This window comes from Phaethon aethereus, assembly GCF_964289735.1.
Source record: "Phaethon aethereus genome assembly, chromosome: 2".
In the NCBI taxonomy this organism is placed as follows: domain Eukaryota; kingdom Metazoa; phylum Chordata; class Aves; order Phaethontiformes; family Phaethontidae; genus Phaethon; species Phaethon aethereus.
In genome coordinates, this window is record NC_138582.1 from 95,000,556 (window position 1) to 95,013,864 (window position 13,309).

At 41.1% G+C, this 13,309-nt stretch overlaps 1 protein-coding gene across 1 annotated transcript; it reads left to right on the top strand.

The window, feature by feature from the left end:
* Positions 1 to 234: 234 nt before the first annotated feature.
* Positions 235 to 8,430, top strand: NQO2 (N-ribosyldihydronicotinamide:quinone dehydrogenase 2; the record flags this gene model as incomplete). The annotated part of the gene is given in 6 exon segments (XM_082015276.1): positions 235 to 256; positions 259 to 378; positions 1,843 to 1,973; positions 5,491 to 5,604; positions 7,013 to 7,114; positions 8,257 to 8,430. Coding segments are annotated over 6 exon segments (663 nt in total).
* Positions 8,431 to 13,309: the final 4,879 nt, after the last annotated feature.

Sequence of the window (13,309 nt, forward strand, 5' to 3'; positions counted from 1 at the left end):
TGGTTTGAGGCATCCACTGATTAGCTCCTCATGAGTCACTTGCTGCTGCCGAGCAGGAGTCAAATGCTGCCACTGTCATTCTGTTTTCACTCGCTTTGTGCTGCTTGGAAAACAGGCTACAGAAAAATGAAGGACCAGGCCTCAGCTCCACAAACTGCTTTGTATCTGTCCCCTACACTCAAAGGTATCTTCTGGTTTTCTTTCTGCCTCCAGGGAGAAAAGTCCTGATAGTCTATGCACATCAAGAGCCCAAGTCCTTCAATGGATCTTTGAAGAGGGTTGCTGTGGAAGAATTGAGCAAGCAGGGCTGCAGTGTCATGATGTCTGATTTATATGCAATGCAGTTTGAGCCAAGAGCAACAAGAAATGACATTGTTGGTGAGACTAGCCAAAATACACTTTTTTCAACAGTAATGATGACACAAACTTTCACCTTGTCTATCCTACTGTATTAACAATCCAGAACCATGCTGTTAGGTGCACTCCGAAAAATACTTGCTGCTCTTTTGTACAAATATCCCTCAACTAACAAGACCCAACTTTTTATTTTCTATTAGCATTGACTAAGAAATGTCAGTGTAGGAACTCAACAGTATCATCTTTATTTAAATCTGATCACTAGAAATGACCTCTCAATCAGAGAAATGAAGTATCTATAATAGTACAGATTTGTAAAACAGTGTTTTGCCTTTAGACTAAAATGAATGAGGGAAGGTATTATTTTTACAGTATTTGCAATCAACTGCAGAGACGTTCTAAGAACCACCTTCTCTTAACGAACAAGATTACAAATGCTTTCTATAAGTTAGCTCCGGGCACTTAAGTGCTCGGGCTTTTGAGTTGTCTTGGCACCTCCCGACTACCTTGGTAGTGTATGATTACTAAAAATTACTAGATGATGCAGTTAAGACTTGCAGAAAAACAGTGATATTCTTGTTAGGCTTATGTGATATTTTCACTGTGCTCTTACTAGCATTTAGCCCCAGTATTTTTCCAGGTTAGGAAACAAAAAGCCATAACATAATCTGCAACAGCTGAAACTCTTTCTTTAAAACAAGAATCAAAATGAAATAGCACAGGTCCAGTGCAAGCACTGGCAAAACCAAGAAGAAACTTATTAATGACCAGACATAAGCATTTTTAAAAGTCTACTCCCAAGTATGAAGCTTGTTTCACAGTGACATTACTGAGAGGGAAAAAATGCATTAGCACGTGTCCACAATCAATCTCTGAAGTCCATTTATTGTGGGTGAGAAATGCCTTCAGATACCATTTGATGACTTGCTAGAGGCTACTGCCTCTTCTGCTAGAGACTGATGATCTACGAGTTTTATCAGCAGAATGAATGTCTATGTCTGATTCAGACATACTTGAATTAGCTCACCCAACCGTAGTGGAGTCAGCAGAGCCAGCCAATACTGGTTCTCCAGCCCCTGCTGAGTTTCCCAGTTACGGAGGCTGAAAAGCAGCTACATAGTGCTTGTGACTGCATGGTGGTTTCAGTAATCCCTAATGCAGAGACAGCAATTGGCAAAATTTTCTTAAGTGCTCTTAAATCTATATGACCAGTGTCTTGAGCCAAGCTTAGATCCTCTTTTGTACTTCATATGTTGCTACAGAAAAGTGAAAGTTTTGGTACTCTGAGACACTACATTCCTCTCCAGTTTAAAATCAAACTACCGTCAGCTGTGATGATGCTGAATATCCACACAGAAAAAAAAGAAGAAAATGGGAAAAAATGGAAAGCAGTAACTCAATTTAGAACTGTAGATTGCAATTTAATTCTTACCTGGCTATGATGCTGAAACAGGGTAAGCAATAACTGTTCAATTCTACCCACAGGTTGCTTGCACAACTCGGAAGAGTTCAATTATGGCGTGGAGACTTGGGAAGCTTACAAGAGAGGAGGTTTGTCCAACGATCTGATTGAAGAGCAAAAGAAGGTGCAGGAAGCAGACTTACTGATTTTTCAGGTCATTATTTTAAATTGTATTAAAAGACTTCAGTTGTAATGTACAGGATTGAACAAAAGAAAAGCAATAGTAAGTGAGAAGATGATAGATTTCATTAGGAACATTGAATCTAGCCAGAGTAAAAAGAGGTGGTAGTTCTGCCATCAACACAAAACAGTCTGTATCCAGTGTAGCAATTTCAAGGTGTCAGGTTTTCCTGATAGGATGTGGATTTTAGAAAATATAAAAAATGCCAGATCATGTGTAAGCATTAGTCCTGCTAGCACAGTATAAATTTTTCACACAAATAATGGCTCCACACTGGCATTTTTGAGGAGTAGGAAGGCATCTGAAATTGGAACCTTAAAATACCTGAGTAAAATTCACAGCAGTGCTTCACTTAAAAGTAATCTCATGGCATAGGTTTTGTGAAGACTTGTCCTCACGCTACCTGCATTCCGAAACTATTGCATAGAGGAACTTAGACCAGGAAGTATTGAGCGCAAAATAATACTACAATTCTCAATATCAGAATCATGCCATATTATCAGGCAGCCTGATACCATCCCTTTGTCGTGGAGCTCACGCAAAGCAAACACAGATCTACATGCAGAAATGTGTGTAAGGGCTGAAGGCAGCCCTGCCAAGTTACAGGTTTGGGATACAGTAACAGACACCAGACCAACAGCTTTTAGGAATAAACACTTTCATCTCTAAGTAATTGTATGATAACAGATACAGATCAGTAACACAATTATCCAGGTCATTACAACAGCAAATCCAGTACTTCAGTAGCACAATTCATGGAATCATAAAGGTTGAAAAAGACCTCGAAGATCATCAAGTCCAACTGTCAACCCAACACCACCATGCCCACTAAACCATGTCCCAAAGTGCCACATCTCTATGTTTTTTGAACACTTCTAGTGATGGTGACTCCACCACCTCCCTGGGCAGCCTGTTCCAATGCTTGACCACTCTCTCAGTAAAGAAATTTTTCCTAATTTCCAGTCTAAACCTCCCCTGGCACAACTTGAGGCCATTTCCTCTCGTCCTATCACTAGGTACTTGCAAGAAGAGACCAGCACCCACGTCGCCACAACCCCCTTTCAGGTAGTTGTAGAGAGAGATGAGGTCTCCTCTCAGCCTCCTCTTCTCCAGACTGAACAATCCCAGTTCCCTCAGCTGCTCCTCGTAAGACTTGTTCTCCAGACCCCTCACCAGCTTCGTTGCCCTCCTCTGGACACGCTCCAGCACCTCAACATCCTTCTTGCAGTGAGGGGCCCAAAATTGAACACAGGATTCCAGGTGCGGCCTCACCAGTGCCGAGTACAGGGGCACGATCACTTCCCTTCTCCTGGCCACACTATTTCTGATACAGGCCAGGATGCTCTTGGCCTTCTTGGCTACCTGGGCACACTGCCGGCTCATGTTTAGCCGGCTGTCAACCAGCACCCCCAGGTCCCTTTCTGCCGGGCAGCTCTCTAGCCACTCTTCCCCAGGCATTGCATGGGGTTGTTGTATGTAAACCTCATACAACTGACCTCGGCCCATTGATCCAGCCTGTCCAGATCCCTCTGCAGAGCCCTCCTACCCTCAAGCAGATCAACACTCCCACCCAGCATGGTGTCGTCTGCAAACTTACTGAGGGAGCACTCGATTCCCTCATCCAGATCATCAATAAAGATATTAAACAAGACTGGCCCCAAAACTGAGCCCTGGTGAACACCGCTTGTGACCGGCTGCCAGCTGGATTTAACTCTATTCACCACAATTCTCTGGGCTCGGCCAGCCCATTTTTTACCCAGCGAAGAGTGCACCTAAGCCAGGAGAATGCTGTGTGAGACAGTGTCAAAGACTTTACTAAAGTTCAGGTAGACAATATCCACAGCCTTTCCCTCATCCACTAGGTGGGTCACCTGGTCATAGAAGGAGATCGGGTTGGTCAAGCAGGACCTGCCTTTCATGAACCCATGCTGGTTGGGCCTGATCCCTTGGTTGTCCTGCACATGCCTTGTAAGCGCCCTCAAGATGGGCCACTCTATAATTTTCTCTGGTACTGAGGTCAAGCTGACAGGCCTGTAGATCCCTGAATCCTCATTCTGGAAGGAAGATCAATTATCCAGGTGGAAACAACAGCAAATCCAGTAATTCACCAACACTGGGCCAAACTTAATATCTGGATGCACAAAGACAGATGTCAGGCAGGCTGGCAGAAAACAGGGCAAGGCTTATTTTCTGGGCAAGCAGCTGGGAGCAGCCAGAAGGCTTGGGGAATTTGGACTTCCCCAACCAGACTGTCCTCATTTATTGCTGAGTTGCAGAAGCAATATCTAGACTTGCTAATGGATCATTACACCCCATCTCCATTCTCCAGCGTGCCAGCTCTGTCCTCGGTATCTACAAGTCACAGAAGTACTGTATAAGGCAACACGAGCCTTACATACCTTTGTGTGCCTGTGTGACTGCTGGCCTTAGGCATAGCGTATATATATTCCACTGTCCGATTCTAGATGAAATTTAGGCTGTAACCATATCTCAATTAAGCATTTCACTGTAAGTCTTCATCATTTTTGCACTATAGCTTCTGAGATAAGTATAGTAAAACATCCCCTAAAGGAAGTGGTTGCTTTCAGCTTTCTGTCTATATAATGCTGTGAAGAGTTGAGTATCTTCTGGTGCAGGAAAAAAGAAAGAAAATATGCCTCTGAAAGACACCATAAAGTAATTAAAAATTTAATACAGACTAAACTCACCACTTCTAGAAATAGTATTGATTGCCCAGTTTCCACATTGTTTCCATCTTGAATTAAGCCACATGTGGTTAAGCTTTTATAGAATTTCTTCTTCCGTACTGCAGTGTGTGCAAAGGTTTAGGGATAGCAATTCATCCTAGAATAAGGGTCCATAAATCATTGAAGATAATACAAATAAGACATCATAGTTTTAGGCTGTAGTCCCATGAGCTAACTGGAAGATCTAGAAGCAGAGGGTCCTACTGTTAAAGAAGTAGTTTTCTTCTCAATAAAGTAATTCAGGGTCATCATGTCAGCGCGGTGTGAAAGTAAGTCTTTCTTAAGATCCCATGGCATTTGTCAGCAGACTGTCAGATCAGAACTCATCACCAGATGTCGGTGCTGGTAATAAGGCTCTCCATGTGCACTTTGGCCACATTCTCCATTAGATCATATGTTCCTTTTGCATTTCAGCAATAGGAGATGCAATTCTGTACATCTTAAGTTTGAATTAAATGGCACCTTCCTGCTTCATCTTACTCCGACTTTAATTTGTATGGAAGCCCTCACATTCACCATGGTGTTAGTGTGCTATAGATGCTCAGGTATGTACCCAAGACTACTACAAACAGAAAGCACTTTGGTTATTTTTGACAAGCATAGTTACTGCGTCTCCTGACAGAGAGCTGAAGAAGGCATGTACAAGATCTGAACAGATTAAGAGGATAGGATTTGGCCTGTAGACCAGGCCTAAGGATGGCCCGGACTCTCTGTGCTAACAAGGTAATTTACTTTTTGCTTAGTTTCCCTTGTATTGGTTCAGCATGCCGGCAATCATGAAGGGCTGGATGGATAGAGTCTTGGTCCAAGGATTTGCTCACGAATTTCCAAACTGTTATGATTCCGGTTTGCTCAAGGTATGTTTTTGAGATTGTTTTATTAAGATCAAGATTTGCACAGTGCTCTTGAGAGTATTGGTCTTTCTTTTCCATTATATTTGTTTAAAGCTTTCACTTGACACTCTCCTGAAATAATGCTTTGGTAACATGTTGAGCAACTTTCTGGCTTGTTAAAACTGTTGGAAAGGTAGTAAGGACAGCACAATGGTTCCTAAAGATTCAAGCAATCTCCTAGAGATTTCTAGTTGGCCTACAAAATGGGCTTTATAATTTGGTAGGCGTATCAGAGTGCACTGGGATGGCATACAGCTTGCAAACAGTTTAAATTAATCCATTTCCTGAAACTATAGACTACCATTCTTCCCACTACCGTAGGAATGCACAAATCTGTAATGAGTGTCATGTACTAGAGTAGATGACAAGATCCTGTTCTGGGATTAGGTGTCAAACGATGGAATTAAATTATAAAACTTAATCAGAAACCCGAAATGCCCAATGCATGAGCCTCTGTCCCAACTACCTCCTTTTGACCTTTTCTTCTCTCCTGTAGCTTACAACGTAGGCAAGATCAGTATCTCTAGATAACAATTCATAATTTTTTTAATTCTTCATGGCACTGGGAATATCCCTGGATATTTTTGGTCTACTGTCTGATGGATCTTACTTGGTAACAACTGCAGCATCCAGAAACAATCAATATTAGTTCCACATTTATGTTTGCTGCATATTAATCTCTGTAATTTCTGATCTTCTTAACAATCCCAAACATTTCAGTTTGTTTAAATTTAAGAAATGGGTGCCTCACTGAGCTGAATAGGAGTAATCCCCAATGATCATAGCTGCATGCTGAGTGCGGGCTCAAGGCAGTTTGGATACTGCACTGGAAAAATGTTACTTCAATTACAGAAGCTAAAACTGAGAGGATAGAAGCTGAGCACAAGCCCGTGGCTAACACCATAGTTACAGAAGCAGAAGAAACACAGGGGCTTTTTGTTCTCAAATTATTCCTCAGCAAGTGACAGGCAAGCCTAAGTTTGAAGGGGGGCTGTAGCATTCAATTTCTGCATTCAGGAAGGACAGGAATAAAGATATTCTCAGTAACAGGGTGCTTTCCAGCCACAGTTTTCAAAATATAGGGGAGAACAAGGGTCAGCCCTGTTTCACACAAGGGTGTCAGACATGCAATTCCTTTTCTTTTTAACCTGTCTGCCAAAAGCCCTGACACACAGTCCACTGTCTTCTTGTATACCGTCAATCCTTGCCTCAGAGCTGCCACTATACATAAGGTCTACGAAAGAAGAGGACACCACCTCCTTTCTAGTCCTCTAGAAATTTATGCTGTCCAGGTTCCCCTGAATATCTCTTGAACTATTCAGCCATTCTTCTTTAAACATGCCTAACTCAAGCGCTGCTTGCTTAATTCTAGAACAAATTAGCCCTGTTTTCTTTCACCACTGGAGGAAGCAGAGAGATGTACGCAAAAGGAGGTATCAGTGGTGATATTCGCTATCTCCTGTGGCCCATGCAGGTATACTATATGAATATTTGGTTGTTGTTTGCCTTAATTTTTATTATTTCATTATTTTTAACAGTTGCATTATTGTTTATTTTATATAAAATATGCTGTAATAAAGAATTATGTTGTCAATTCCAAGGATCTACAGGTTATAAATTGGGCCCTAAAATCCTGAGACTACTTTAAAAGTCGAGAGTTTTAAAATTGTTTTGTGCTCCTTCCTCCAGACTGGAATGTGGAGAAAGCTTGTACTGTCAGCCTTTTAAGTTTCTCTGGAGCTATAGGATTGCCTTTAGCCCTAGCATGCGGGATTTCTTTTCCCCATTGCTACCTGATTCATGTAGGATGTGGGGCAGGAGGGTAGTCGCATATTATCGTGGCATTAAACAGTCAGCGCACAAAAGTTAGCATGCCTTCTCTTATTGCTACCCTTTTGTCAGAAGTAGCAAGCATGCTTTGAGAAACGTAGGTGGTGAGCCAAATTGTGCCAGTTACTTCTTCATATAACACAGCAGATGTCCTTAAATTCTTTGTCTCCTACCCACTGTGATTACTAGCTGTCAGCCCTTGTGAGGCTATCTAGCTGCAGAGCTTGCAAGTCAACATGACAAAGAGCGTGAAATGCAGCTGTGAATTCAGAAATACACAGAGGGAAAATGGCAAGTTGAGCTGATTCGAAAGGCAGTAGCCTTTGTTCAGGATCATTTGGCTAAGCCAGAGGCAAAAGGTTAAAAAAAATATTTAAAAGTAGATGAGAAATACACTGCAGTGCAGGAATGATCTGTGGAGATTCAAACAGTACAATGAACTTTAGGCTCTCTCTGATCCTTGCAAAATTAATAGCATATAGCAGCCAAAGAGAACAGTTCTGTGGGTTTAATAGCACATAAAAATAAATTCCACAGAGCAGAATAAATGAAGTTGACCTTATTTTTCAGTGTATTGTATGTCATTCTGCTTAATGCCTAGTCTTCAATAGCGACTGCCAGGATAGGTAATGAAGTTTTGTAATTTATTTCCCTTCTCCTCATAAATGCACAGGTGTAGAAAACAGGTCAGAGAAACAGTTTCAGATTTGAATCTTCCACATGCTTTAACTGAAAGTGAAAGACTAACTATTTCCTGAGGCATTTTTTTCTTTGCTTTGAGTCCAGCATGGAATCATGCACTTTTGTGGTGTCAAAGTCCTTGCACCTCATATCTGCTTCGCTCCGGAGTATGTCTCTGAGGAGAAGAGGAAGGAGATGCTGATTGCCTGGGCCCAGCGTCTGAAGACTCTTTGGAAAGAAGAACCCATAAACTGCTCTCCTGAGTGGTATTTTAAGTAGTGTTCAGGTACAAGACTACAGAGAGATCTTTTTTTTTTCCCTCCATTCTTTTTGGTGCTTTATCTCAATATCTGAATGCTAATCTCCTAATTTGAATGTATTATAAGTATCTTGAGTGCTACAGCTAGCCTTAGGCTTGTCCACATATTTACAAAACAATATTAAATCTATGACAGATACCAGAAACAGAAAAAAAACAATACAAATATCATATAGCAGTATGTGCCTGTATTGCCTTTCTTTATAGAATGTTGCTCCCATTTGTAAAGTATGTCGTTTCCTAATCAAAGGGAGTTCTCTGTTTTTGTTACCCTAAGTAGAGACAAAAAGGAATCCTATATGTTCCCTGCCTCTTCACACCAGTCAGTATTGCTGTTTTGAGTCTGGAGGCAGAATGCTTCACTGAAAACCTGCAGGAGCACTGTCTGTCTACAACCAGGGTTTTGTGGAACAAAATGACTTTCTGGCTTCTAACATCCATGATTTTTACCTTGGACTTTGCCAGGATTATTTTTGTGCTAGAGAGCTATTATCCCTTTTTGTGCGTATGGCAAAGAGTGGGTTTCTCGCTTAGCTACACAATTTCTTGCTTTGATCAGCTTACCTAACAGCTGGCTTTGCACTTTGGTATTAAAAGAATGTGGCCTGAATAAGAAACAGTCTTCTGAGTCACTGTCAAATGACACTTAGGCCTCTGCATACAAAGCGTGCACCTGCCATAAGTTCTTCGTAGCAGCCTGTCATGCCCCACCGTTATGTTTCTTTAAGGGCTATTTGGATAATAAACATGCTGAGCCCAGATTCTGGAGTGGCAGCGTAAGCTGATACACCAGACTGGAAATTGCTACTGCAGGGAAAGAGTCATATGTGCCTGTTTGTCACCGTATGAAGTGAAGGGCCATCTCTAGCAGAGACAGACCCCTGGAAGCAGTGCTGCCCTAAGCTGTTGCAGATGTCTGCTTCAGTGCATACAAGTCAAAGTCTTTAGGTTACACAAGCAAGAAATTTGCTTTGGCTCAATAGCTCTTCTATAGGAAAGAGAAAGTGAAAGGTAATAAAATGGAAAATGTTATACACGTAAGTTGTGGGGAAAGCAGATTCTTGCCTAAAAGACTTACAGAAAACAACTTTAAGTTACCTGAAGAGAGATTCAAAGACAAATACTAAAATTGCATAGGAGAGGAATCATCCTTATGTTCACTGTGTTCAGCTACCAGACTATGCAAGAAAGAAGGAAATGGATATGAAAGCAGAAGTTGCAACTGTCAAACCAAATGTTACTGTATTGGATCAATCTCAGAACTTAGTGGGTTTAACTGTTCGATGAAGAATTTCAGGCTGACCTGTATGATGAAGATACACTTCTCAACACTGGCAGACGCATGCCAGCTCCCACACACATGGTAGCATTAAGTGCCTGTACTAGACGGGATATTTGTAATGTTAAGTATACGAGAGTGGCTGTGCTAGGTCAGAAAAAGGATCCTCCAACACTGAGTTTTTTCTCCACAGTGGTTATAGGCCAGGAAGAACAAGCACTTCCCCTGAATACTGTCCTGGGCTCCAACTATATTTAGTTTGGGGGATTTCCTGAGCTATGTATATTTTCGCTGTATTTACCAAGCCAAAGAGATCTCAGCTCTGAATTTTGTTCAGTCTTCTCTTGAATTCATGCCAACTTGAAGCAGCCAGTATTTTTTGGCAAAGTTCAGTGGGTCAGCTTTTTCCTTGCATGAAGCATTGGAGCAGGGAAGGATCCTGGGGAGGGTGAAGCATCTGGTTCTTGGTAGCTTTGTTTGATTCCTCCCAGTCAACATTAAATGATTAGTCCTATCCATTCCTTTACACAGTGCTTAGAGTTTTGTAGATGTGTATCACCTCCCGTACTAAATAATCTCCTTCTCAGGCCATGGAGTCCTGTCCTGCTCGGTTGTTCTTCCAAGAGAAGGCATTGGCTTTTGATCACCCTTGTTGCTCTTCTTTGAACTCCTCCAGTCTCACTGTCCCATTACTGAGAAGAGGGGACCAGAAGCACATGCAGAGTCAACTCCGTGACTCTTGGATCCATATGACTTTCTCTGCTCCTTTCCTAGTAATCTCTGACATACCATTTGCTTTAGCTAATGTTTTAATCTGTTGTAACCCTAGATCTTAACCATCAGTGGTAATGGTCAGCTCAGGGGACATTATTTTATACATCAATTTAGGGTAATTTTTTTCCTCATGTGCACCTCTTTACGTAACTTGAATTTCACTTCCCATCTTACTGCACAGTCACTCAACCATTTTTCCAGAACTCTTCACAATCTGCTTTCCTTGTCCCCTCTCCCCTGAGTAAACTGTATCATCAGCAAACTTTCTCAACCTCAGTGCTCATATCCTTTCCCAGATCATTTTCAACAACTCAGATCCCTGCACTTCTAACCTCCCTTTGAGAGCTGACCCTTTGCTATTGCCCTCTCTGTCCTATCTTTTAAACACATCTCCACACCATGACCTTCTTTCTTATCCCCTATCTGCTTAGTTTCCTTGAAAAAAATTTGGTACAAAACTTTGTCAATAGCCTCTTGGAAATGCAAGTAGATTATATCAGCCAGATCACCGTTCTCCACATGCTTTAACTCCTCCTAAAGTGAATACTTCAGGAATATCATTCCAATTTGAAAACCACTGTACAAGGGGGTCTATGATGGGGGGGATCTAAGAACCACTATTCAACTGTACCTTTCCACCATCAATCTCAGTCCTCATCTGTGTTGTCTGTTCTCATACAGAAATTGTGCCACATGCCTCATAATTGTTGTCACTTTCCTTTATTTTGTGTCTAGCTCTCCTATATCTGTTCAGAGAAGAGGTGATCAGAGCTGTGAGCTGTATCTCATCTGTGGACACGTAACACATTAAACCACATTTGCAAAGGGTGCTACTCTTTGGAAGCCAGTCAACTGTGCAGCGACAGTGAGTGCTGAGCCAGGAGTTAACGTCCTTGTCCTGCCATTCTTTCAGTGCCTGCCATACAGCACACTGTGCAGGGGCGCATGTATGTTCCAACACATGCCTTTCAAAAACTCAGGGGAGAATTTTACCATGTAGAAAACCAATAGAGAGTGGTCTGTGGTTAATAAGGAGAGAAAAAGGAAGTGGCAGTATTAGTTTCTTAGTAATACTGGAAATATTACAGCTATTTTGATCTAAAGCATGATTGCCCTACTAAATCACAGTATGCTCAGAGTCAAATGTTTGCATTTGATTTCATCGGAATAAAGCTACAATTAACTGAGAAACTTGTAGCTGCATTTCAGGCTAGGGAGAAGGGTATAAGGGCAACATGCTTTCCTCTTCCGTTTAGTCTGGGAATTTGTTTTTTGTTGCCAGCAGTCCTCCTCTCTCACACACTGTCAGGCAACACTCTGGTCTTCTTCTCTAGCAATTTGTTCCAAAGGTCATATCCGAATTTATTTTACTTGATGTTATGTTTAAAAACGTCTTAGGATGGTTGTCAGTAGCAAATGGGAACATTCTTCACAGAACAAGATACCAAGAAAACACTCACTGAAGACTTTTTGTCACAGTGCTTGGTGCAGACTGATATTTAACAAAAAAAAAAATCATAAATAACTGGTGAAGTTCTTATTTTTTTGAACAGTAAAATTTAGTGAAATAATGTTTCATGACTAGTTATTGCCAACCAACCTAAGACATTTTTAAACTGCCTCAGATTCAGCGTTATTGGTTTAATGCAGTCTGAATGCACAGGAATTCTGATCTCATTGGAAACTTTGGATTTAATTTTAGTTTTTAGGACTAGTGAGATAGCCATTCCAGGTAGCCTTGGTCTAGCACTGTGGAGTTTTGACACTTTTTATTTATCAGCCCCTACAATTTTTACAGCGGTGCAATGAAACCTGCAGATTTCACATACAGCAATTGTCATGCTGCTGACAACAAAAACAGCTACACATTAGGGAAAAAAAAAAGGGCATTTAGCATTCTATGTATTTACATTTTTTTCTGTCAGTTTTAATAAGATGGCTGAGATTTTTAGTACAAAGTGAAAGGTTGGTCGAGATTAGTGAAAGTTGCAGTTAAAGTAAAAAGAGAACTAATGGGCTTATTTTATTTTCTTTTATTGGTAAAATTGAAAACTTCTGGACACATAAATGCATTATTATGAAAAGCATTTAAACCGTACTGGCCTTATGTCCAGTTCAGGATAACCTTCCTTTCTTCTCAGTCAGAATTGAGAGATTTCTCCGTAAATTCGGATTACATTTTTGGTTCAATTTATTTTCCCTATTCATTTTGAGAAGGAATGTCAGAACTGGCAACACTGACCTCTAAGCACCAACAAATAAATGATAATCTCTGTCTTTTATTGCCTAGTGGTTGTTGGCAAATCACCACTGAATGAGACTAAAACCTTTTTAACCATGCACTTCTTATAAATTTAGCCATCTTACTTCCTGCCTTCAGCCCATTTCTTCAGCCACATACACAATACAAAGCTCAAAAGCAGAAAAAACAAAACAAAACAAAAAAAAACCTTGGAGGTAAAGTCTTATGAAAATTCTTCTGTAACGTTTGGGGTTGCAACAGAAGACCAAAACTGCATGGTGTGCCCACCAGAGATACCACCTCTGGATTTGCTTTTGCTTTATTTAGTTGACAAACATCCCAGATTCTCTGGACTGCAGGTTTAATAACACTCTCCTTAACGATACCTCAGAATGTGAACAAACATGAAATGTCTGTATTCAGACTACAATGAGCTTAGTTTGGCAATTCAGCATAACTGTCCTGCGTCTCCTCATTACAGTAGATGTGATGAGCCCTTGCATCTGGAGCTGTCAGAGCATTAAACTTCTGTTCTGGCTCCATG